This window comes from Tamandua tetradactyla, chromosome 19 (genome assembly GCF_023851605.1).
Source record: "Tamandua tetradactyla isolate mTamTet1 chromosome 19, mTamTet1.pri, whole genome shotgun sequence".
NCBI lineage: Eukaryota > Metazoa > Chordata > Mammalia > Pilosa > Myrmecophagidae > Tamandua > Tamandua tetradactyla.
In genome coordinates, this window is record NC_135345.1 from 3,624,492 (window position 1) to 3,650,410 (window position 25,919).

General features: G+C 55.9%; 1 protein-coding gene across 1 annotated transcript; it reads right to left on the reverse strand.

The window, feature by feature from the left end:
* Positions 1–721: 721 nt before the first annotated feature.
* LRPAP1 (LDL receptor related protein associated protein 1) lies at positions 722–21,026 on the reverse strand. Its single transcript, XM_077136294.1, has 8 exons — positions 20,797–21,026; positions 13,731–13,875; positions 11,256–11,374; positions 10,112–10,232; positions 9,284–9,442; positions 7,475–7,557; positions 3,534–3,710; positions 722–1,314 (listed from the first exon to the last, which is right to left on the reverse strand). The coding sequence occupies exons 1-8, from the start codon at positions 20,998–21,000 to the stop codon at positions 1,249–1,251; spliced, it is 1,074 nt and encodes a 357-aa protein (XP_076992409.1). The 5' UTR covers positions 21,001–21,026; the 3' UTR covers positions 722–1,248.
* Between the last annotated feature and the right edge of the window lie 4,893 nt (positions 21,027–25,919).

Genomic DNA, 25,919 nt, shown 5'->3' on the forward strand with positions numbered 1-25,919 from the left:
GACACCACTAACGAGAGTAACACACCCCAGGTGTACTCTCATTCCACACTGCCAGAGCAAGTGTGAATTAGCACAACCACTTTGGAAAACAGGCAATATCGCCAACCATATTTGACCAAACGCACACCCAAGGGGTTCACAGCCACTGCTTCCTGCCAGGGGTCAGGAGCCCAAATCGGAAACAACAGATTACACACAGTGTGGCACAGATGACCACGGGAAAGCCACACGGCAGGGAGGTGACTTCTGCCACTGCCCACCTGGCAGCATCCCACCAACATGCTGAGCGATAACCAGACCTGACGCACAGTCGAGTGAAGTTCAAACTGGGAAATCCAGCCCCTGCCCTGGTGATAGAAGTAAGAGTGGCTGGTCCCAGGAGGAGAGCGGCCTGGGGGCCTGAGGGGGCGCTGGGGATACCTGCCTGGCCTGCCCCCATCAGCCCTGGCTTTGGGGTGACTCTCGGTTCTGTGCTCTTTCATGTAGGAACCACGGCAGGGCCCAAGCTGACGGCACTTTGCCCCTTACCCAACTGCAGAAAGTCTCTCCCTGCGTGGTGGGCCCATAATCTTGATGCCAACCTCTCTTGGGGGTAAATATGGACGGCCCACCCTGGAGAGCTCCTTCCTTCATCTCATGTAACAGGGAAAGAACTGAGAAATGCTGCTGGGTGGGGGGCAGGGAACAAAAGGAGATAATAAAGAGATGTGAGGGAAGCATCTCAGGTTGGCAAAGAGTAACACAGAGCGCCCCGCTTCCGTGGTGCATTATTTATTGTGCCAGAACCGGCCGAGGGATGGCGACAGCACATGCAGCAGATGAAGCAGACAGTTCAGTGACTCAGTGACACTCTGACGGGTTAAATACGGCATGGACTCTCCAGGACCTCTGTGCACGGTATCCCAGTGGCACACTTACAGGAATTTGACACCAACCGGGTGACTGCAGCATACAGGACCGTGGGGCTCGACGGGCGGCTTGAAATCACATTCCTCCTGGACAGGTGACACCTGTGTTTCCTTGGGGGCAGGGTCAGGCCTCGAGCTGCATGGCTACATGCGTGAACCCATGTCCCTGAACTGTCACGGGGCAGAAGCCAAACAGTTACCTGAACCAATTTTTCCCTCTGAATGTTGTCCTGAGACCAGCCCCTGCGGACACCATGGCTCTGGTCACTTACTGTGCCCACCTCCAAGAAGCCGCCCATCCTGCATGCCCCTGCCTCTGGCTGTTCTGCCTGGGAGACCTTCAGAGCTCATTGTGCTGGAGACCCCTGGAGATTCTGCTGGAAAGATCCTGTAGATGCTTCTTTACCTGGGGAGGGAAAGTAATTTATCAGCTAAGCAGAGACCATGTACATTCCATTTTATGAGATTGCTGCTTGAGACTGAGATACATGCAACCTGGAGACAAAAACCCGTGAGTTCTCGGCTCATGCTACTTTGCAATCATCCACCCATAAATAAACCATAAAGCAGCTCATCATCAACTTGAAAATCACCGCCAAAGAATGTTGAAGCTGAACAGCGTGAAGCCGACCATACTGGAAACACATACGTGAGGATGACCGGGTGTACCTAATGTCGCTACTTCTGGTGGGGGGGGGCTAGCCTCGGACCCCCGAAGGCTCTGCCACTGAGGGCACAGCTGTGGGTGCAAAGGCCAGAGGTCCCAGTAAGCAGAGCCCTGTGGCTGGCACCACTGGGGTCTTCCTGGCACCCCTCAAGGCCTGGCTGCCTCGCAGGCCACAGAGAAGAGCGCGAAAGGCCCACGGGCACAACCCGGCTGCAGGTGCGTGGCTGCCCTGCTCAGAGGCCTGGGCTTCCCCGAGACAGGATCTTCCAGCAGAGGGAGGGCAGGTTAAGCCAGGACCACCTGCCCACTTTCCATCTCCTGCACGTTCCCATGCAGCGATGTTACTTCAGGACAGACTTTGGCCACCTCTGCCTGTGCCGGTCCCCCTCTTCCCTCCCATGCGGAAACACACAGCGTGCACCCGGCTCCTACCTCCTTTCACCTTTTCCTCTTTTTCCCAAAGTTTCACTGATTTCTTTTTCTTTTTTTTTTTTTTACATGGGCAGGCACTGGGAATCAAACCCAGGTCTCTGGGGTGGCAGGCAGGAACTCTGCCTGCTGAGCCACCGTGGCCCGCCCTCTACATCCATGTAGCTCAAAACCCAGAAGACACAACAGTCCCCCTCGCACGCTAGCCCCAAGCTACCCAACTCCTCCACAGGTAGCTGATGTCTGTTTCCAGACTTTTCTACACATTTCTAAGCATATTCTCAGGTCTGGACCCCTCTGGCTCCTTTGCTACTTATCATTTTCACCCTGCTCTGCCTATTATTCTTCACTCATCTGAATTAGAGACCATTCCGTGCACTTCCTCATGCATCCTGATTTATGGATTTGCCCCAAACACCCAGCTGGAGCTGCTGTGGAGTGCTGAGGCCACTGCACCCTCTGCTGTTACCCGTGAGAAGGAGGGGACACCCTGGTGCCCGGGTCACCCACAGGACTAGGACCTGTCCGGTACAATCTGTGGAGACTGCACCCGCTGGGGGACCCTGGCAGTCTCCGCAACCTCAGCTTTGACCAAAGCAGCTCATGCAAGCGCAGACAGCTCCGGCCGTGACGCACACACAGTTGGGACCACGAGGCGCATGTGCAGGGCGACAACATGGTGAGTGCCTGGCCCAGCCAGAGGCTCATCAGGCCCTCGGGCCTCTCCGGACAGGGGAGCTTGGCTCGGAGCTCCGTCAGGGCCCAAAAGGCTGGCTGGCCTACACATCGACACTCCACAGCAAATGGAGAACCTGGCACCTACGGCCACCTCTGACCTCAGCAAAAGAGTGTCCCTCCACTGCTGGTAAGGGGTATTTCACTTACACCGAAAGGAAGTGAAAACTAACCAAGGAAGACGCTAGCACAAGCAGCCCCATCTCGAGGCACTGTCCTTGTGCACGACAGTCTGTTGTGAACTGATGGCCACCCAGGACCAAGTGGACAGTGCTGGGGATGCCTGTGGACACAACCTCTCTCTTGCTGCTTTGGTGCCACCCCTTGGCCCTGGCTATTGACCACAGTGCATCTACGGTTCCTGCCTTAAGACATAGCCAAGGGCAGGTGAAGGAGAGCAAAGAAAGCACTTGAAAGCCGGTGCCACATTCCAAGACACAGGCAAGGCCCCCAGTGTCCCCAGGAAGCCACCATCTTCATCTCTCCCAGAGGGGTCCAGCTGCAAGGCTCTTTGTCAACCGCCAAGTGGTCTCCATGGATCCCACCAGGGCCAAGTGTGTGATCACACATCTCTGACCTCATGTCCAACTCTGCAGGGGACAATGAGGCTCAGAGCAGTGACGGCCACCCACCCCGAACTGGTAGGGAGGAGAATGGACCTTGCCTCGGTCCCCAGCCAGGTGTGGGGTGGTGTCCTGCGCAGGGGCTGCGGCTCACCGCTACGCCACCTGCTGAAAACCTGTCCCACCCCTCACCCCTGGCCGGGCCTGGCTGCCTCTGGCCCCCACACGTACCTTGTAGCCCAGCTCCTTGGTCTTCTCCTCCAGCAGGGCGTACTTCTCCTTGTTCCGGCTCAGGTGTTCCCTGTCCCCAAAGCTCGCCACGTGCTTCAGCTTCTCGTGGGAAATCTCCAGTTCCTTCTGGTAGTGATTGTGCTTTTCAATTTTGGCTTCAAAGTGCTTGAGCTCCTCCTGGAATGACACTTGAATCGCTTAGTCCTCCTCCAACGTGTTCTCACGCTGCTTTAGGGTTCCTGATGAAGCCTCAAAAATACCCAGGGGTACCCACAGCTTCCATGCAAAGGCAGGGTTCTGCCAGGTGGGCCTGGATCCATGCGACACAGGGCCAGGGCGGAGGGAAGGCCACAGAAATGGCGCCCTCACGCGGAGTGGCCCTGGGAGAGTGCAGGTGCGCCCTGCCATTGTTCCCCTTGCCGGGCGATTACGAAGAAGCAGGTTTCAAGGGAAAGCACAGGGACACATGTTCTGAAGCTCTCTCAGCGACACGGGAACCCTTGTCCAAGACTGAGGACTGTGTGGCTCCCGGCACTCAGCCTGCCCCCTCCCCCTCCCCTGACCCAGAAGGGAGCTCTGACAACAGCGCCTGGCCCCACGTCTGGCTGCCTGCCGGCGCAGCATCTGCAGCTGCCCTCTCCTTCCTGAAGCCCCCAGCAGGACTCATTACCTTCCATGGCACCTCTCCGCTAGTCCCGCCTGCCCCTGGCGTCCCTGGCACTGTACCTCCTGTTCCCATGCTGTACTCTGGCCCCAACAGGCCCCTGCCTGGCCCCACATGTCCCTGCCCGAGAAACTGCCTGCCTATGGGCTTCCAAGCTCTGGTCAGGGCAAGGTGCCATCCTGAGAGTCGCATGCGACCTGTGCCCCTGTGTAGCCTATACCTCACTGGGCAGTCCTGGCTGGTCCTTTTAGACCCCACCAGGATAGGGTCAGGCCCACCCTGCCCAGATGCCAATGAGCGAGCAGATGTGCCCTGGCTTCCATGCCAGGCCTCGCTGCTCTGGTCCCGCAGACTCTAACATCCCTCTGAGCATCCCATCGGCCCTTCTGTGCCTCTGGCCCCAGTTCCTGCCTAATGCCAGCCCTCCACCACTGCAGGGGCAGTCCTTCTCGTTCCGCGGCAGCAGAGCCCACCCAACAGCCCCGCCTCCCACAGCAACTGGCACACTTCTCCGTGTGATGTCAAAGCCAACGTAGCTGCGGGGCTCACCTGAAACCATGTCCAGGCCCTACACCCATCCTGGGCACAGACCCATTTGTAAACAGGAATTGGTCAGGATGCCCAGACTGAACAGGGGCAACCCTTACCCCAAGAGGGCCAAGGTCCCTTCATGCAGGGGAAACTGGACTGCCAGAGGAGACAGAAGACGCAGACATTACAGACTCTGGGGAAAGTGCAGCCGGCCGACACCCTGACAGGTGCCAGACAGTGAATTCCTGCTGCTGACACCGAACACCAAACCTGCGGTGTGTCATGTGGGTCCTGGCATACTAGGGCAGACTGCGGTTCCTGGAAGTGGGTGCTACTGTAGCAAATACCTAAAAACGCACAAGTGGCTCTCGATTAGAGTAACTGGTGGAGCCTGGAAGAGAAGAAAGGTATGGAGGGCCCTAAGAGAGGTGGGCTTTAGAGTGAGGCTCAGGAGGAAGTAAGGATTGCTGTGGGAAAATTCCTGTTATCTTAGAGAATACATGTGTCGTGAAGAACTGAATGTTGCTAGAAATACAGACGTGAAAGGACCCTGGGAGGAGACCGTGGATGCACCTCCGGGAGCTGGAGGAAAGGGGAGCCGAGCCGTAAAGCAGCAGAGAACCAGGAGTTCCAATGCCGGATGGAGGCAGAACTTGCAAGCGATGCACTGGGACGTTTGGCTGAGGTTCCCACGCTCAGTGTGGAAGGTGCAGCCGGGTTTCCTCGCTGCTTACAGGAAGTGAGGAGAGGAAAGGGGTACGCTGAGAACTGAACCCTGAAGCTCAGAGGAACCTGCCCCTGACGATCTGGAGAATTCTCAGCCTGCCAGACGGCGAGCCCTAGACTGGGCCAGCGGCAGTTCTCACAGTGCACCCCGAGTTCCTGGGGGTCCCAGATAGCTGGGCTCCGCGTGAGGGTGGGGCTGGACAGCCCTTTGCTGAAGGGGTCAGGCCTAGGACTCAGGGGTCCAGTCACGCACCCCAGAGGAAGTGAGGAGTGGAAATGCGGTTCTCCAAATATTCCAGGGAACACTAGTAGAAGATGCTTTCATCTGACATCCTGGAACCCCTAGAACTGCACATGAAACTGACTGTTTTTGATCATTTTGAATAAGGAGAAGCACGGCCAGCCTGGACGGGCCAGACAAAGGATGAAATAAGAATGATGTCCAGGCAGAGCCATGAAGGCTGAGGCCTGGACAGAAGCACTGGTCTCAGCCAAGAGAGCGGGGCTCCCGGCCTGGCCTTTGGAGGGGGCAGCCACCCCACATCCCTGATGCTGCTCCAGCAGGCCTGGAGAACACAGCAAGGGCCCAAAGATGCGCTCAGACCCTGCACCTGACTGCGGTTGGTCTGCTGGGTTTTAGACGTGCTTGGGACCCGCACCCATCTTCCTCAGTCCCTTCCTTCTGGAAGGGAACGTCTACCCCATGCCTGTCCCACTACTGTATTCTGGAGTCAGATTAGTTGTTTTCTAGGCTTAGGGGCCTAAAGATAGAAAGGAACTTTGTTCCAAAATGAACATCACTCAAAACTGTTTTTGAGGAGATTGTGGAGTTGAAGTTGTTACTGAAATGGCTCGAGGCTTTAGGGATGCTGGGAGGGGGTGAATGCATTCTGAAGGTGGGAAGAACGTGTCTTTTTGGGGGCCCAGAGGGTGGGATGGGGATTGAATCATGTTCCCTCAAGAGACATGTGTAAGACCCAACCCCCAGTTGTGCGGTGAGATCCCATTTGCAAACAGGACCTCCAGAGATGCCACCAGGTAAAGTGTGGCGAGCTCAGCGAGGTGGGCCTCATTTAATCTTGAATAGCCAAAGTCCTCCTAAGCAAAGAAGAGGGGACACAGAAGGAGCAATCAGGAGACAGGGACAGATGGCCATGAGACGGAGGCAGTGGGTGACCATGCCAGACGCTATGGACTCTGGAGAAAGCACTGCCTGCCAGCACCTTGATGTACAACTTCTGGCCTCAAAAACCGTGAGACGGTAAATCCAGGCAGTGAGAGCCGCCCAGCCTGTGCCACCGGACGCTGGGTCTTGGTACCTTGCATGCCCCTTTCCAAAGCTTCCCCTCCCTGGGCTCCCTGCTTCCCACATGACAAAACAGCATCCCTTCTAGAAATCCTACTGCCCCTGATGCCCCTTCCCTCCTCTCATACTCATGGGCCCCATGTTCTTTCCTGAGTCACCCACGGTCACGTGACTCATGGGGAACACGGGGCCCCCTTCCTGGAGCAGGGCCTAGAGATGACCTGCACACAGTGCACACTAACTGAAGGGACAGGTGACCTTTCCCCACCGCTGCGGCCCTGCCATTCCGGTATGTCTTCCTCTGAATGCCTCTCCCCCCGCCCCCGCTCTCTGCTATCCTCATCTGGGCCACTGTCCCCTCCCACCCACTTGCCTTCTCCCATCTCCACATGCCCAGCACAGCCAGAGCTGCTGACCCCCACGTCCCAAAGCTGGACACTCCACTTCAGAGGGGTGGGATCCCTGGTCTGAGTGCCACCAGGCCGTGGGCTTCCTCAGAGACGCCTGTGACCAGGCAGAATGCAGCTGCTGGGGTGCCCTGTGGTCCCTCCCTGGTCCCCCAGTGTGGACGACCAGAACGAGACAGGAGCGGAAGTCACCACAAGAACAAAAAGGGCAAGAGGGCAAAAGGCCAAGGTGAAGACAGGAACCTGCTGTCCACTGTACAATGAAAGGGAAAGACGTGTGCCAAACTGTGTTGTGCCTCGTCCTTACCCGAAATGATTCCAGCTCCTTCTCGGTGAAGTTGGCCGACTTGGCCATATCCCACAAATCGATCACTCGGGGCTCTTCGAACTCTGGAGGAGGAGCACAGGCAGCTCAGTGACCCCTGGGTGCTGACACAGCCTACTGAGTACCGTGCAGACACTGCTTGTGTGCTCGGTGTCCTCCTTCTCCGAACGCACCCATCTACAGCCCAGTGGACCCGGGACAAGAGTGGCCTCTGCCATGAGGCCTCCACGTGCCCCCCTGCTCTGGGCACCTGTCTTTCCCTGTCCCAGATGTTGGACCCACTGACTCAGTATGACCACAAGGGTAAACAGTGAGGTGAAGCAAAGGGAAAGGCCAGCAGGAACCGGCAAACAAGTTGAGACAAGATGTAAGGAGGCTACTCAGGAATCTCAAGGAAGACCCCCAGGTCCACTGCCCCTTCCAGAGCCAGGCTCTGGCCATCTGCCCTTCTTTAAGCTCAGCTTTCTGCCAGTGTCACAGGAGGGCTGCCCACTTTTCCTTCTCACAGTTGCCCCTGCTTATCCGCTGTGCTGGTCCCCCTCCTATCTCTGACCCCTACGGACTGGGAGGCTCGCATGGAAAATGACTACGAGGACCAGGCAGACTGGGTTGGAGAAACCTGACGACCCGGCTGGGAGAGAGAAGGTCCAAGCCAGGAGGGCTGAGTGAGGGTCCAGGGAGCCTGGTGGGGGAGGACAGAGGGGCTGCAGGGTCCTTCCACCTCCACGCTGGAGAGGCCCCTCAGGCGTGGCCCCGAGGCCAGGGAGAAGCTGGCCTAGGGCCACAGCAGGAGCTCGGCCCTCTCCACCCTCTCCACTCCTCGCACTCCACCCCAGGCTCAGGCTTGTCAGATGAACAATTACACGCTGGAGAAAAACAATGGCTTGCTGGAGCCTGGGGCGCTGAGCAAGGAGGAAGGGAGCAGGCTCTGGCCACCCCGTGCGGGAGAGACGCCTTGTGATGAGCCACTGCGGGGGGGGGGGGGGGGGGGGGGGGCGCAGGGCTGTCTGCTCCCACAGCACAGCTGGGGATTCTAACCAGCACAGGGGCTGAGGAGGAACCCTTAAATGTACATATTCGATGATGGTGTGAAACTTAAAAGAAACGGTGAATAAACAGCAAACAGATAAAAGGAAAAGACAGGGAAAGGAGGGAGGGAGGGAGAAAGCCCCACGTGTGTCTCCCCAAGCAAGGGGACACACTGCGAGGGGCTGACTCGCGACCACAGTGCTCTCCTGTCCCAGCACTCTGGGCCCTGAGGGACAAGAGGTGGGCCTGGGCCACCCCTCATGGGACATCCACAGAAGTTGGGCTGGGGACAGCCTTTCTCCCACAGCAGGGACAGGTGGTCAGCAGTGGTGGTCTTCCCTCTTCACCAGCTGCTCCAGCCCCCACCCTGGCTGTCCACCTCCCCAGCATCCATCAAGGGCCAGCCCTGAGCACAGGGAGGCCACGAAGGTCCAGCTGCCCCAGCCCTGCCTGCAAGGAGCCATGGCCAGCACGGGAGACACAGGGTGGGCACAGGGCCATGTGCAGCACGGCTGTGACGGCAGAGCTGAGGGAGGCCTCCGCTGAGGGCTCACATGTAGGGTATGGGTTTGCACACACATGTGGCATGGAGTTGGCACATGCGCATGCACACACACACACACACAGGGTATGGGGCTCACACACACATGGGGCGTGGGGTCTGCATGCATACACACCCGGGGTGTGGGGCTCACACACTCATGGGGTTCACACACACACACAGACGTGCCAGGCGTGGGAGGCGTCCCTTCCAGAGCTCACCGCTGGCTGCCTCGTAGCCCCTGTGGCTGACCTTCCTCAGGCGGTCGAAGCCCTGGGTGATGGCGCGCAGCCGGTCCTTGAGCTCGGCATGCTTGCTGTGCAGGGCTGCTTCCTTGGTGGGGCCCATCTCGGAGGGGCTGATCATGTTCTCGTGAATCTCTGTGGGGACAGAAGCCGACACCTCCTTGATACAGCCCCCCTCAGGGAGACGGCAGGAGCACACTCAGTACCCAGCACAGCCTGAGCCCAGGAGCTTTTCCTAAAGAGTCACAGCACGGGAGATTCTGAAAACACTCTTTTCTCGGCAGAAAACACTTTCTCCTTCGGGAGGTCTCTGCAGGTCTTAGTGACCATTTGTCTTCATAAGCACTTCCTGCCAAACAAAGGCGTGGGGAGGGACTGGTTCCTGAGCTGCTCCCTGACCTGGACACTCACTCTGGACACAGGGCCACTCCCAAGGAGCCGGCCTCATCCCTGCCTTCTCAGAGTCTAGTCTTGATGTCCTGTTCTCTCTTAGGGCAGGAAAACTGCAGACCTGGGAGAGGGGCCGAGTTCAAAGCACTGGCTTGAACATGCCTCAAAAGGCTGGCGTGATCAGACCGTTGGTTTCGCTGGAGAGAGAGGACCAGGCATGATGACTAAGCTCTCCAAATTCTAAACAGACGTTTCATGACCCCATACAGCCCTGGCTGGGTTCCTAAACGGTGAAATGCAGCCACGAGACTGCTAGAAGTTCAGGAAAACAGCCTTGGGTGCCCTCCCTCTGGAGCCAACAGGTCCAGAGATGGGGTGGTATCTCAGGGCTCAGGCCAGGCTGTGGGGCAGCACCTTCAGTTCTGCTCAGCGTCTCCAACAGGATGTTGTACTCCTGAACTTTCTCTTTATGATGTTTCAACTCCCGCCAGAGCTTCTCCAATTCTTCACTGGAGAACTTGCCAGAGGTCTTGGCCTAAGAAGAACAAGGCGTCCTGAGCGAGCTCCTGAGAACAGGGTGGGCCCTAAGCCTCCCAGCAGCAGGACCCGGCTCTTGGGTGGAGGGCTCAGGCCAGCTCTTGGCCTCTGCAGTCCCTTCACATGGAGACCGTAAACAAACGCCAAGCTGTGGGCAGGGCTGCCGGGCAAGGCAACGCTGCTACCCGCACGGCTGCAAAGCTGGAATGTGGTACAGTTTGCAGGACCCCACTGGCTGCCCCTGAGCCTACTCGCCCCCCCCCACCTGCTATCTAGCTGCCCCTGGGGTTTGCTGCCCACTGTCTCCCTGGAGCTGCTGCTCCTGGGGCCTCCTCCCTCCCCTCCCCAGCTCTCTTGGCCCTGGCTGCACCTCTCCAGGAGGGACTCCTGACCAGTCCCACCTCATTTCCATGGCCCCTGCCCCACTGGGCTGGGCAGGACCATGTGGAACAGACCACTCTGCACCCAGTCCACAACACACGGCCCCTCCCTCAGTCCCAAGGACCAGGCTGGGACAAGAGTTCCAGTTTTCTGATCCACAATCAGTGTAATTCAACAGACTGGTCTGCACCAGGTGAGTCCCTCGCTACAGGCAGGCCGACCCACACCCCTGCCCACACCCCAACCCGAGGTGCAGGTGCCAGGCCGGGCACCCCATACCCTGCCCATGACTCAAGGCCCCAGAAAATTGAAAGTGACCCGGCCCCGGCACCTCTCCTAGCAGGAGCAGTGGGTGCGAGCAAACACCCCAAAGCAAACAGCTTCGAGGTCAAGAAAGTAGGCCCGAGTTGTGACCCAGTACAGAGCGCACACAGACCCTCAGCACGTGCCCGACACGCCGGCCGCGAGCCCGCGAGGATGTCCCACCCAGGAAGGGCACTCTCGGGAAGGGCCAGCACCGGTTCACCAGGAGGCGCTGGCATGCCCCGCCTGCCCTGGCCCAGGGGGGAGTGTTAACAGGACAGAGTCCTGCCCACTACCCTCTGTCCTTGGATCCCCAAGGGGGTCACGCCCGGGGCACCTTGTGCCACAGCTTCTCCAGCCTCGGGTCGTCCAGTCTGTCCTCGTCACCGCTGAGGTAGTTGCTGCTCACCACCTGTGTGTCCTTCTTCCCGTCCAGCCCGTACTTGGCCAGGATCACTAGGGAACGGAAGGTTCTGTGAGAGGGATGCCACAGGCCCTCAGAAGGCCTGCTGGAAGCAGCTGGGCTCGTCAGTGAAGGGACAGGTCTGCGCCCTGCTTCTTCCTTCCCTGAGCCCCTGGAAAGGGCACTCGAGACCTGGCGAGAACAGGGACATCAGCAAGTTCACAGGCCCTGGTGCCTGTTTTACCTTCGTGCCCGGCAGTTACAGGGCACGCCCCAGGCCAGACAGGCCACCCGGGTCCTTCTGCCCCTGGTCTTGCCCAGTTCCTCCCCATGCTGTGCTGTCTGCAGTCAGGGGCAGCGCCCAGGCGTGGGCCCACGGTGCCAACTCACTACTAACGGGCTCACACACGGCCCCGAGATCTGAGGACGCACTGCCAAGCATGGCACAGTGTGAGTGCGGGGGCTGGGGCTGAGGCAGCTTTCTGATAACCAGATCATTATTTGCAGGAAATCATTTCTCTAAAGAGGCATTGTCTGTGCCAGCTGCTTCCAGTCAGGAGGTAGAAGCACCAAGCAAGGCTGCCAGGGTTCAGCTGCTGAGACTGACAGCACTGGTACCCGCAGCTGGCCCTCTTGCCCTGACTGGCTGTTGGTTCACGATGTGGTAGGGTGGCCGGGTGGCTCAGCCACACCGAGCACAGGGAGGCGGCAACACGAGGCCAATGTGGGTCTCAGGCCATGCAGGCTGGAAGTCGTACCTTAACTGCAGGGCCCAGCACATTCCCACAGACTCTTCCCCTTGAAGCTGGGACCCACCCTGCTCTGTCTGAGCTTGCAGGATTTCCTTCACGCCCAGGTCCGTCCAAGCACAGCGTCTCCCCCGACAGCCAGGGCTGCCCGAATGCTTGGGAGGCCCCTGACGTTTCAAATCCCACTTCATCTTCTGCTGGGTCACCTTGGTGCCAACCAAGGAGCCAAGGCCACCCAAGAAGAAGACAGAGATAGTCCTTCCTCCAGGCTAGAAGTCACTTCCCAGTGAGGATGCTGAGTCCGGTTGGGGGGTTCAGGTCAGGAAACCCCCAGAGCCTCCATAACTTCTCTGGCACTGCCCTCCTCGGGCCATGAGAATTAGTAGAAATAAGATCAGATCTTATTTTTTCAGCACAGATACCAAGGAACTTTGAGTGATTTGATGGTGAATTCAGGAAATCCCAGGTCACCTGGCAGTGTTACTCCTGAGTTGTGTAACTCTGGAGAAGCTTCTGACCCCGAGACTCAGTTTCCCCATCTGTAAATGGGGATGACAGTGCCTCATACGTCCCTCACCTGCCTGCTGCAGAGTCTGGCCTGGGGTAGGGACTGCACCAGTTCCTCTGGCTCCTGCAGAGGAGGCTGACTGTGCATGGCAGTGCCAGAGAAGCCGCAGCTGAGCTTTTGTGAGCCTGTGCAGGACAGCACAGCCCAGAGGTGCCACTTGTGTGCCAACCACCACAACCCCCAAAGCACGCTGCATGGAACATTCTATCCAGCTCCCAGCCACCATGAGGTGGCAAACAGGCCCAGCAGTGAGGGGTGGGGTAGGGCCCCAGAGGGTGATAGTGACTGGGAGGCAATGGAGGGGACAAGAAGGCCCAGCAGGGAGTCCCAGCAGTGAGGTGGGGACCCAGAGATGAGGGGAGGGCTGGAGCGGCGAGGCGGTGTACGATGGGGTGAGGCCATGCCCTAACCTCCTGAGCAGGGCCCAGGAGTATGCGGGCAAGTAGAGGCAAAAGGGCAGGGGCAGGGGATAACCATGGGCAGGGCGTAACCAGTGGGTCCCACCTCCCAGTCCTCTGCTGTCTGCACCGCAGTGAGGACAGAAAAATCAGCTCATGGAGGTGGTTCAGCAACGCCCCTAGCCCTAAGGCACTGCCAGGGTTACCCAAGACACCCAGGGGCACGTGTGCCTGGTGTCTGCCCCCCTCTGCCCATGCTGCCCATGGCCAAGGGGCAGACAGGCAGGTGGGGCTTGATGGGAGTGCCCCGCAGCCTCCCGGCCATCAGAATGGTCTCCAGTGTACAGGGCAGCTGGGCAGCCTCTTCTTGGACACCTCTGGGAATGGGCAGCTCACCGCGTTGAGTCACATTCCATTCCCTAACAGGTCTGAGAACCTGCTGTCCTGTGACCTCCTGACCCTGGAACGTGCCTGCTTCCCACAAGCGTGAGTGTTCAGGCCACCCCAGGGCCTCTCTGCCCAGATGCTCTGCCCCGGCTGCTCATCAGTGTGTCAGCAGCACCCCTCCCTCAGGGATGGCCATGGCACATCTGTGAAGAAGCTGACATGGAGCCAACAGCTCAGAGGCAGAAGCCAATGCTGCAGGGCTATGTAGCTGCTTCCCCTCGTGTCAAGAAACAACCCAAAACCGCACCGCTGAGATTGCGTGTGAGCTTTGCTTCCTTTTCCCCATCTTCGTCCAGCCCTTCAGCTTTCATCTTCTTCCAGCTGAGCTCATCCCGTTCTTGCATCTTCAGGTCAACATGGAGCTCAGACAGTTTCACCGGAGAGAGATGCAGCTGGGGTGAGAGAGAGAGAGAGGGAGAGAGAGAGAGAGGTGTGTGTGAGTGTGTGCGTGTGTGCGTGGGGCGGTGGGTAAGCAGTGCCAAAGACGAGATGGCAGGAGGCACAGTGAGCAGGGGGATGAGGGGCGGGGGGAGGCCAGGATCTCACACACATGTGCAAGAGAGCCTCAAAGGGCCACATAGCTGCAGTGAGGACAGCTGGCTTGGGTGCTCCAGAGCTCAGCGCCTCAAGCACTGCCCGCTGGTCATGGCCTGCACTATCATGGAGTGGAGGGACAGGCAGGCCCTGCAGGCCACAGCCTGGTCCCCTGCAGTGGACACCATCCCTCCCACCACAAGACATGGTGCAGTAAACAGGTGGGGCACAAGGGTGCCCCTGAGGGCCGGGTGAACAAGAGCACGGCCTCTGCCCACAGAGGGGAAGACCAAATTAGCAGCATGAGAGGGCAACAGGCACTGAGCTTATCAAAATAAAAAAGGGCATCTATGGTCTCCTGTGGCACGCTGGGAGGCCATCTGTCCGTCTGGGAGACGCAGTGGCCACCCTGGCCACCAGGGAGCAGTGTGTGCCCACCCATCCTGAGCTGCTCATTTCCACCCCCCAGGGAGGTTGGGAAGGGCTGTGCTGTGGGCCCAGAGAGCCCAGCTCTGGTCCTTCTGCTGGTCACCTGAGGCTGCCAGTCCCTAGGCTGAGGCATGACATGCTGGTGAGAGTACAAAGGACCCTAGAAATAAAACGCGCTGTGCCTGACAGGTGCCCTTCTCCCAGGCTCCCGTGCCCCCATACCCATGCGAAGGGGCAGGGCTTCCAGGTGGGGGTTTCCTCTCTGGCTCTGCGAGGCGGGCACCCCAGGTTCCTGCTCCCCCAAGGGGCCCAGCCACCCCGCGGGGCAGGTTACCTCCAGCACACAGCAGGGCCAGACAGATGGACATCCGGGGGCTCTGGTGAGCAGGGTGTGCGCAGCAGAGAGGGAAATCTCACCCACCTTGGAGTCTGCTAAGGTTCTGAAGACTGACAAGCCTGACAAGCTGCCAAAGAGCACGGGCATGGCAAGCGGAGTGGAAACCCCCGGGAAGCAGAAAGGACAGAGCCGCGGCAGCACGCCCAGGATGCGGCGCCCTCCACCCCGAGGCCTCCTAGGTGAGGCTGAAGCACCTCCACCTCTCTTTCACTTGGTCCCAGGCCTGGAGGCGGCAGTGCGTGGGTGGAGTGGGGGCCCTACCCCAGGCCCCCGGAGGAGCCACTCCGGCCACTCCGGATCAGAGACAAGAACAAGGCCCAAGGAGACTGAGCAGAGACCGGGGCAGCCTGCTCAGCTGACTTCAGTACCGGTCAGCAGAGCCCTGCCCCACGGGAGGACTCGCACGGCTGTGCCCGGACTGTCACGGTGAACCTCCCCGCACGAGGCGCAGCTCATGGCCCCTTCCCAGTCCCAGCGTCCACTGGGACCAGCCCCAGCTGGCAGGGCCCGAGAGCAGGCAGGCAGGCTCCTTCTCGGGTGAAGGGCCCCCACGATGAGGGGCCTGCGGTCACGGCTGGCGAGAACCATGACAAAGCTGTCGCGAGGGCAAGGAGGGGCCCCCACTTCCCTGCTGCTAGGCCGGCCGGGGAGTCAGGAAAGCGCAAGCCGGTCTCTGGGCGAAAAAACATCCGAGGGAGCTCCCCAGTGGCAAAGACAGCAGACGACAGATCTCGGAGCACCGGAGGTGGGAGGCTCAGAAGTCCCAACCCTGCTTTTCCTCTGCCTCCTGTGCTGGGTCTTCCCCTCACTCCCGCTGCACTCAGGCAATCTCCGATCCCACTGCCTCTCTCTGGTAATTTCCAGGCTTCCCCCCTGAGTGCCTGTCTGGGGACTGCCTCCTGGATGCCCCTCTGACACCCAGGAGCGGTGAGGACTGTGCCTTACCCGCTGGGTGCACTTGTGGGGTAAGAGGCCTCTCCTGGCAGGAAAGGGTGAGCCACGCCCTGGGGCGTGGGGGGCCCACTGACAGGCGTGTGGCTGTGGGAAGTCCAGGCCTCCCCTGTCCTGGTGTGGCCTGGGTCTTAGGGTAACCAGCTCCCCCTAGTTTCCGCTCCAGAACACTGAGAGGCCCAGGGGAAGGGCAGTGTTCTGTGGCAGTGAGGACAATGCTGGGGAAGGGCCGGGGTGGGTGGGGGGTGAGGACGCAGGGCTCCCCGAGTCCTCAGGCCTGGAGGGAGAAGCCCAGGCCACTGGCCTCACTCCCAGGCGGCTGCTCTCATAGTGACAGTGACCCTCATGGACCTCCCTGCTCCAGGTCACCCCTCAGGACTGGGCGGATGCAGGGAAGGTGGCCTGGGAGCGTAGGGCCTGGCACCCCCTGGATGCCACCCCTGCTGCTTCTGGACCACAGACACAGGGACTGACTGTGCCTAATGAGGGAGGGGCCGAGTCACATGAGGCTCCTGGTACGCGCCCTCCGGGTCCTTCTCATCCTTTAATGCAAAGTTAGGTCGTAATGACCCAGGTTAAGAGAATTAGTTAAGGAAAACAGACATAAAAAAGTACCTGTCAAATTTTAATCAGTGAAGTAACTCAACAGTCATTACTGGATGAGCAATTTCAGAGAAGCAGGCAGCCCTCTGGAACAAACAACATTTGTCCCAGTGCCTGGAGACCAGCGTGCGGCCTCTCGAGGCAGCCTGCTCCTGCGGCCTCTGCGGGGCGGCATGCCCGCTGGCTGACCTGTCCTCCTCCCTGCTCACTGGGCCCGTACCCAGCTCCCCACCCTGCTGGGGCTTCTCACTGACCCAGAAAACTAAGGCTGGGAGGTTAAGGAGATGGACGGGACGTGCAGTTAAAGGCGGCCAGAGCTGCCGCAGCACCCTGGGGTAAGGCTTCCCGCGGTGGCCTCAGAGCACAATTCAGGAGGCGGCCAGGGCCCGGTGTCCACACACTTTGGGACAAGCACACGGACGTCCTCCCAGGCCACAGGCTTGTCCCAGGTGTGCTGAGCTGGGAGCCTCCTTCAGATAGCAATGTGCCCGTGGGCGGGCCACAGGGCACCCCTCCCACCTCAGTGGCCCTGGCGGCTCCTTCTGTCCTCAGAGCTCCAAGAACAAGGACAAGTGCCCCCGCCTCCTCAAAGCTGCTGGAACAGGAAGGTCTCACCTGGCCACACTGGCCCCGTCTAAAGCTCTGCACGGGGGTGAGAAGGCCATGGTGTGAGCCGAGGCTGAAGGTGGAATATGCTCCCCAGTGCTGCACAGAGAACAAGGTAACAGAGCTGTGCAGAGCACAGGGCACACAGTGGTTCTGACGTCTGGGCTCCTGCGGACAAAGCTCTGCACCCCCTTGTCTTCTCACCTGACTCCTGACAAGGAGAGGTCCTCACCACGTCTTCAACCTCCTGTGAGAGGTAAGGATGCACCAACAGGGGCCCTGGGCTCGCAGAGCCACGTGTCCCCAGGCCAGGGGGCAGCCTTGTGCCCCGCTGCAGGAGCAGCACCAGCCAGTGGGACAGCCCCCTTTGATCACACCACAAAGCACAGCGCCTCTGAAGAGGGAGAAACTCAACTGGAAAGCCTCCACGGACGCACAGTGGCAGGCATGGACGCACCCTCAATAGGACGGTCACAGCTTCACCCTGTCCCCTAAAGCCTGAGGGGCCTTACCAGCTCCCCCCCCCAAGACACACCACATGTCACTGCTGCGAGGCAGGCGGAAGGAACCCAGGCCCCTACCCTATGCTCTCCTAAGCACTTCTCAGAACAGGAAGTGAAGACTTCAGATGCCAGGCTGGAAGGAAATGCTAGTGTCCTGGCCTGGCCTCCCCTGAGGAGCGCGGGCTCTGCTGCCGTCCAGGACTCACAGCACCCAGACCCCAGAGGTGGAACGAGGAGATGGCCAAAACAACCTCCCCACACCCTTCCTTTTACTCTATATACTTGGATCTAATTTTATATTTAGGAGACAAAAAAAAAACCCCAAAACATCTCAAATCTCCATAAAGCAAGTTATAAAAAAAAACAAAACCGAATGTTTTGGGCCGGTGAGCAAAGGTTAGAAAGGTGAGAACACTGGTTTTTGTGAAACGCTTCCCTGTAAAAACTACTGGCCTCAGGTTAACGCCCAGGTGCCAGTTCTCTTCATCAAGGAGACCACGACCCCAGAGGGCCTCAGCATCTCCTTCACATCCACCCACAGTGGTCACGGAGCCCTGGGTGAGAAGCAGATGGTTCTCTGCGTATCCTCACTGATCACAACCCTGCCCCCTGCCCACGCTGGGATGGCGGCCACTCTGCCCAGGACCCAGCTCGCCAACACCACCAAGTGAAGCACCAAGGTCTCTCCTGACAACGGGGAGCTCCGCTGGCAGTAAGGACGACGACAGTGACTGTCCGGCCTGTGCACCAGCTCACCTGAGGTGACACAGCACCTGGGGCACAGGCTTTAGCACCACTGCTGAGAAGGAAAACCAGGGCAAGGTAGCATGGACTAGAGTCTGCCCACAGAGCACGAGGACATAGGAAATGCTGCAACACAGAACCCTCGACCTGGAGAACCTTCAAATTTTCTACACGAGAGACTTCCACATATGACTCGAATTCTAGGGGGACTGGAAATATCTTGTCCAAGGAGCAGAGGCCTGCAGGAAAGCAACAGGCCAAGCAGCAGCTGGGCGGATAAGGGGGTGTGACAGAGGGTCCTGCAGGGCAGGTGAGGGCTTGGGACCAGATTCCACGAGCAGAGGGAAGCCATGCATGACCCTGAGCACCAGGGTCCATTTCCCCACAGAAACCCCAATGCAGCCAGTTTCTTCCAGGTAGGGTGAGGGGCCCCTGACCTTGTCTCTCAACAGATGCAAGGTGCACCATCACGGGGCCGACTGGGGACACAACAAGCAAGAACAGGCCTGCTCCCTTCCTCCAGGGAGCCTCCCTGGCACTCCAGTCCAGATCTCTCTCCTACCACCACAAGCTGACCACACACAAGGGGGCTCGGCTGCCGGGCCTCCCTCCAGCAGAACCCTGGAAAGAACACTGGGCCCAGGGAAACGCTCCCAAAGGGCCTACTGAGTCTGGTTTCCTTGTGCCCTCGCAGTTTCCTCCACCCACCTGGCTCTCCCCTAGCTTTTGCCCTTTCCCACCTCTTTCTTTCCTGCCAAAGTTTCTCTTTTTCCTTCACAGACTTAATCCTCTTTCTCAAAGTGTTGACTCTCCTTCTCAAAGATTCAAGGAATGTTAAACGTGAGAGACTCAACAGATGATCTCCTCTGACCCTCTTGGTTTCAGAGATGAAGATTCTGAGCCTGGTAGGCCAGCGTGTAGTGTGTAAAGACCCACTTCACGGAACACAGCCCTCTGCCTGCCAACTGCAGTAACCAACCACCATGTCAATGTGAAGTGTGGCTGGTGCTGGGGCACTGAGGCGGGGCAGCAGCCTGGACTCTGCTCCTACTGGTTTGAATGACCTTGGCAGATGCCCTTTCCCTTCTGGGCTTTGTTATCTCCATTTCTAAAAGGAAGAGGATGAGATTCAACCATCTGCTAAGCCTCCTAAAGTTTTAGCATTCCTTCAATCTGGCATTCTAAAGCCACCCATCTCTTTACTTCCCCATACCTTCTGCTCCTTACCCAAATTAACCAGAGTTCACTTGCTTTTGGGGCCCCAGGATTTGCCTTTATGCCCCAAATCATCTATTTTGCCTGCTTCTCCATATAGGGAGATATAACATAAGAAAAAAGGCAAAGAACTAGAAGCCATGGGACATGTGATCCAGTTCCACTTCTGCCCCCAGGTCCAGTCAGTTCAGGTCAGCACAAGTAGGGGAGGTCCCTGGCACCGAATGCTCAACAATACCTTCAGGATTAAAATGGGGAAAAGAAATGTAATAGAACAAGGTTATGAGTGGCTAAGAATGTTCAAATGGACTCTAGAAGCTGTTCTGGAGACTTATGCAAGCTTCAGCTAGATATTGCTAATTGCCATGGTTTGCCAAACCCTAAACAACATCATTCCAGTTAACCCTAAAGAACACCTAGGGCTCTAAATGAGACTCGACAGAAGCTTCACGTATTAACCTTACTTCCCTGAAACCTACAATCTCCAGAGGGTTCCTAAGCCAGAACCCCCCGGGGTCCAGCCTCTCCAAGAACATCACTAATTCCATCCCTCTATCCTATATTGCTGACCACCCCCCTCCTTTGCAACACGAAAAAGTTAGAATAGGTAAGGCCTAAAGACCCCTATAGACTGGGAGTAGGCTCAATGGAGGACGAGCTATAACGGAGAAGAAAGGATTAACAAACGAGTATGACTGTTGAATTACTATAATGATATTTCTTTTAGCTTCTAGTGTTCTGAAGCAGTTACAAGGTAAAATCTGAAAATGTGGAATGGTAACACATACCAAATCTGTTCTTTAATTGCATGAATCTGATTGAAATCTGTTCTTCAATTGCTTGTCAAAATGTATTACGAAAAAAAATTTTTTTGTATGTATGTTACATTTCACAATAAAGAACATTTAAAGAAAAAAGCAAGGAAGGCATGTGTGCACGGCCGGGGCTGGGTGGGGGTCATCACCTAACCTTGCTGGATCTGTCTCCAGATGTGGAGAATGGGGTCGACCCCAGAGCCTGGAGGCGTGCGGGCAGCTGCCAAAGGGAGGTACGGCCCACGACGGGGTCTCCCTTTCCTGCTGCAAACGGGAACGTGACCGCGCCCACCCGACACGAGGGTGAGCCTTTGCCAAGGACAAGGGTTTGTAAACGGCACTATCCGGAGCAGACGGTCCTGCGGGCGCCCCCACCCCGACCCCTCGGCCCCCGGGCCCTGGCGAAGGCCAGACTCGCAGCGCGAGGAGCGGACCCGAGCCGCGGCCTCCCGCCGTGGACAGGAGGGCGCGCCTTCAGCTTTCCCGGGCCCCCAGGCCGCGCCGCGACCCGCTCACCCGCTTGGCTTTCTCCCACAACTGGTTCAGCTTCTCCATCCGGAACTCGTCACCGGGTTCGCGCTTCGGGGGCAGCCCCGGCTCGTTCTTCTCCCGCGAGTACTTGCCGCCGTGTCCGGCCGCCGGCGCGGGCCCGACAAGGAGCAGCAGCAGCAGCAGCAGCAGCAGCCCGCGCGGAACCGACCCGACCTTCCGCGACGCCATCTTTGTCTGCGGCGCTGACCCGGAGACCCGGCGCTCTGCGGACGCCCGGACGCCCCGCCCCGGCCCGCCGCACCGCCTTCTGGGAGTTGTAGTCTGTCCCGGCGCTGCCGGCCCAGGCGAGGCCGCCGGCGGACTACACGACCCAGGAAGCCCTGCGGAGACACGTGGACGTTTCCCCGGCAACCGCGCCACCGCCTCCGGAGCAGGGTGCGGATGCCCAGGGCAGAGCCCGACGCGCCGCGGACTCCTGGATGCCGGGGATCATTCCGGGGTCGGTTCGGGAAATCTCAGCACCCACAGCCCGGCGGAATGTCCGAAGGCCTCTTTCCCCCCTGTTCCCTGGAAGGAGGGAAACGTTCAGAAGCAGGACTATGTCTGGCCGAAGCCTTAGATAGTCATTGGTCTTGGTCCCGGAATTGGGGACGCCACCCTACCTGACGCTCGGAGGCGTACCCGGCGGCGCTGTCAGGAAACTGAGAAGCGCTTGCTCCTACCCTTCCCGTTATAGAGGAAGGAAAACGGAGGCCCAGGGAAGGGCTGAGCGGCAGACGGGTCCAAGTTGAGGCTTTCCCCACCGTGCAGAGAGCGCCCGCGCGCCCCAACGCTGCCCCATCTCACACACAACTCGTTTGCATTTTTCCGTGTTAGAGATATCTATGTACCTGTCTCAGTTCTCCTCACCCCAGTCGGGAAACCCGCTGAGCGAAACTGGCCGTGGCCAGGATGCTTAGCAGTGCCCGGTGGAGAGAGGGTGGGAAACAAGGGGAAGGAGTGGACACAGACTGCTGCCCAAGTAGCTTGAGCTATAGGATGGAGTAAAGACACCGACAAAGTGGGGCTTGGTAAGGGACAAGAGCCTGTCTGGCAAGGATGATGGAAAAAGGCCTCGGAGGGGGCTGAGGGGTGGGGTTGAGCCTGGAGGGGAGGGCGTTCCAAGTGGAGGGAAGATAAGGGCAGAGAGGGTGGAAATGGCCTGGGCATCCTGATGGGAATTCATATTTATTTACTTTCAAGTTGTTCCAGAAAAGGTTTAAGGGGCCTGGAATCAAGGAACAATACTGTGTCTCTCACTGCCTGATATCCAGTATCTTGAGAGCCATTGTTTCATATGTTTTGTCTAGTTTTTTAGTTGCTTTAAGTGGAACGGTGATTTAGATTCCTCAGTGTTGATGCATCATGAGATGGTTGGCCTGAACAGCGGTAGTTTAATGGCTCACTGTTTTGAGGCTAGGAAAAGTGTAAATGAAGAGGATGCTTGCTTCCCGGTGTGCTGGGCTGGCCGCTGGCGGCCCTGGGCTCCTCTACCACAGGACAATGCACATGGTGGCATCTCCAGGCCTCTCCTTTCTCTTCTGGGTTCAGTGACCTTTTTGCTCTGGCCACTCCCTTTGTGGCTTTCTCTCTGTGTGTCTGAATTTCGTTCTGCTTACAAAGGACTCCAGTAATAGGATTAAGACCCATTCTGATTGAATGGCCCCACCTTAACTGAAATCAGCTCATCAAAAGGTCTTTGTTACAGTGGGTGCACACCCACAGGAATGGATTAAATCTAAGAACACGTTTTTTGGGGGGATCCATAGCTCCAAACCACCATAGAGGGTAAATTCAGTCTTTGTTCCTCAACTACCCAGTTGCCTGGCTTTTAATATTTAATGCACTCAACCTGCATATTAGTTAGGCGCTGTGAACTGCTGTGACAGACAAGCAAAAATGTATACAAAAAATGTATAAATGGCCCAACAGGATAGAAGTTTATTGTTACTCCTGTTTAAATCTGAAAATCATGGAGACATGTTGAGTGAAATAGGCCAGATGCAAAGGGACAAAAATTGTATGATTTCACTTACATGAAAATAACAATAATGTGTAAACTCATAGAGACAGAGAAAATTACAGGGTGGAGGTGGGGAGCGGAGAGCTAATGTTTAATGGATACAGAGTTTCTGTTAGGAGTGATGGACCATTTTGGTAATGGATGGTGGTGATGGTAGCACATTGTTGAATGTAATTAACACCATTGATTGTACACTTGAAAGTACATGTTACCAGAATTTTTTTTGTGTTAAACTATATACCTGATACATGTGAGAACCATGAAGACCTCATATTGAATGAAATAAACCATACACAAAAGGACAAATACAGTATGATCTCTCTTACATGAAATAAATAAAGCAAACAATTTCCTTGAGTCAAAACTAGAATACAGGTTACCAGGGACTGGAGTCGGGTAGGGAATGAGGAGTTAGTATTCAAACAGCACAGTTTCTATTTGGGACAATGGAAAAATGCTGGTAACGGATAGTGGTGATGGTAGCATAATAGTGTGAGTATAATTTGAATATAGTTAAAGAGGGGAATTTTAGGTTGTAGATTTGTTGCTAGAATAAAAATTTGCAAAGCAACAACCGTAGGACTGAGCAGCACAGAGAACCCTAATGTAAACCATGGTCTATAGTTAATAGTACAATTGTAGTAATGTTCTTTCATCGGTTGTAACAAATACACCACACTAATGCAAGATGTCAATAATGGGGGGATACAAAGGATAGACTAAGCCTACTTAAAATTATGTCTAAGAGTCACCCCCAAGAGAACATCTTTTGTTGCTCAGATATGGCCTCTTTCTCTCTCTCAGCCAACACAACAAGCAAACTTGCTGCCCTACCCCAGTCTACGTGGGACATGACTCCCAGGGGTATGGACCTTCATGGCAACGTGGGGCAGAAATCCTAGAATGAGCTGAGACTCAGCATCAAGGGATTGAGAAAACCTTCTCCAACTGAAAAGGCAAAGAGAGAAATGAAACAAAATAAAGTGTCAGTGGCTGAGAGATTCCAAACAGAGTCAAGAGGTTATCCTGGAGGTTTTTTAATGCATTAAATAGATATCACCTTTTAGTTTAAGGTGTATTAGAGTGGCTGGAGAAACTGCCTGAAAATGTAGAGCTGTGTTCCAGTAGCCATGTTTCTTGAAGATGATTGTATAATGATGTAGCTTTCACAATGTGACTGTGTGATTGTGAAGACCTTGTGTCTGATGCTCCTTTTATCTACCTTGTCAACAGACAAATAAACCACATGGAATAAAAAATAATAGGGGGAACAAATGTTAAAATAAATTTAGATTGAAATGCTGGTGATCAATGAAATGAAGGGGTAAGGGGTATGGTATGATTTTTTTCTGTTTTTTTTATTTCTTTTTCTGAATTGATGCATATGTTCTAAGAAATGATCATGATGATGAATATACAACTATGTAATGATATTGTGAATTACTGATTATATATGTAGAATGGAATGATCAAAAGTTAAGAATGTTTGTGTTGTTATATTTAAAAAAATTTTAAATTAATAAAAAAATAAAACATTATTCAGAAAAGTCATCTTACAGGATCAGGATTTTATGTGATGTGTGGGAGAGGCAATGTTCTGAAAATCAACTGGGAGAAGAAAATTCATAAATATTAATAAGTAGAAGCATCATTATTGATAATAAAATACAAAGCAAAAAAAAATATTGGAGGGGTATATGGAAATTTTATTTCTGCATGATTTTTTCTGCAAACCTATAACTTCTCTAATAAATTAAAAGAAATATGTATAAACCTACATAAAATTGGAATAAAAAGCCGTGAAAGTCAAGAGTTCCTGATTGCCTGTGCCATCTTCAGCCCAGAGTTTCCCAGGTTGTGTCCTCTGGCAGGGGGCTGGTGCTCTGGGGATCTCTTGGGGGAAGTGGTGGGTGGGCCAGGCCTGGGGCGGCTCCACCACCTCTGCTTGCTTCCACAGCCTCAGACCAGGTATGTGGTCACCCCTACCTGCAAGGGAGGCTGGGAAATGCCGTCCAGCTGTCTACCCAGGGGGAAGGGAAAATGAGACCTGTGGACAGCTGGCCCACCTTTGTCTTAGACTACCTGGGGCTCTGGCAGACTGCTGACCTCAAAGCCCATGGCCTTCCAGATCCTGGCATCATGAGGCATGAACTTGACAAAGCCAGGATATATCGGAGTGGTAAGGGCCCAGAAGGTTCATCTCGGTGTACAGTTTCCACTGACAGGCTGGTAAACGGAGGCTGAGAGACAAATTGCCCAAAGTCACATCACTGCTGAGCACCTTTCTGGGTTGCTTAGTTGCTCCCCGTCGCTCTCTATGCTCCTAGCTCACCACCCAGGGTCTCTTCTCAGTAGGACAATCAGAATTTCCTTTTAACATGTAGTTCAGACCCAGCAGACTGCAGCCCCATCATCCTCAAGAACACAGACCCCCAAATCCTGACAATTAGCAAATTGAATCCAGTAGTATATCTACATTCAGTTTGGCTTAACATTTGAAAATCAGTGTAATCCTCCTCATTAAGAGAAGGCGGAAGAAAAAATACACGACATCCCTAATCAATGCAGAAACACTTGACAAGTCCAACACCGCTTCATGATAAAAGTCCTCAGCAAACCAGGACCAGAAGGGGATGTCCTTGCTTTGTTAAGGACCAAGTATAAAACTGTGCAATTCACATCATACTTCAAAATTTGAAGGTAAATGATCTCCAGCCAAGAATTTCATACCCAGCCAAACTGTCAAAAAATTATGAGGGTAACAAGCATTTCAAACAAACAAATGCTCCCTGAAAACAAGAAATTAAACAAATACGGATACAAGGATACAAGTTCAAGATGCAATATGTAGCGTGCATGGGGAGGGGATAGTAAAAATAAATCCCTAAGAGAACGGTGTCTTTGTTTCCTGGGATGGCTATAACAAAGTGCCAAAAACAGGTGTGTTGGAAGAGCAGAAATGCATTGTCTCCCAGTTCTGCAGAACAAGCCCCAAATCAAGGTGTGGACAGGGCTGTACTCCCTCTGAGTCTTTTCCGGCCTCTTCCTGCTTCTGGGTGGCTCGCCATGCCTGGTGGTCCTTGGC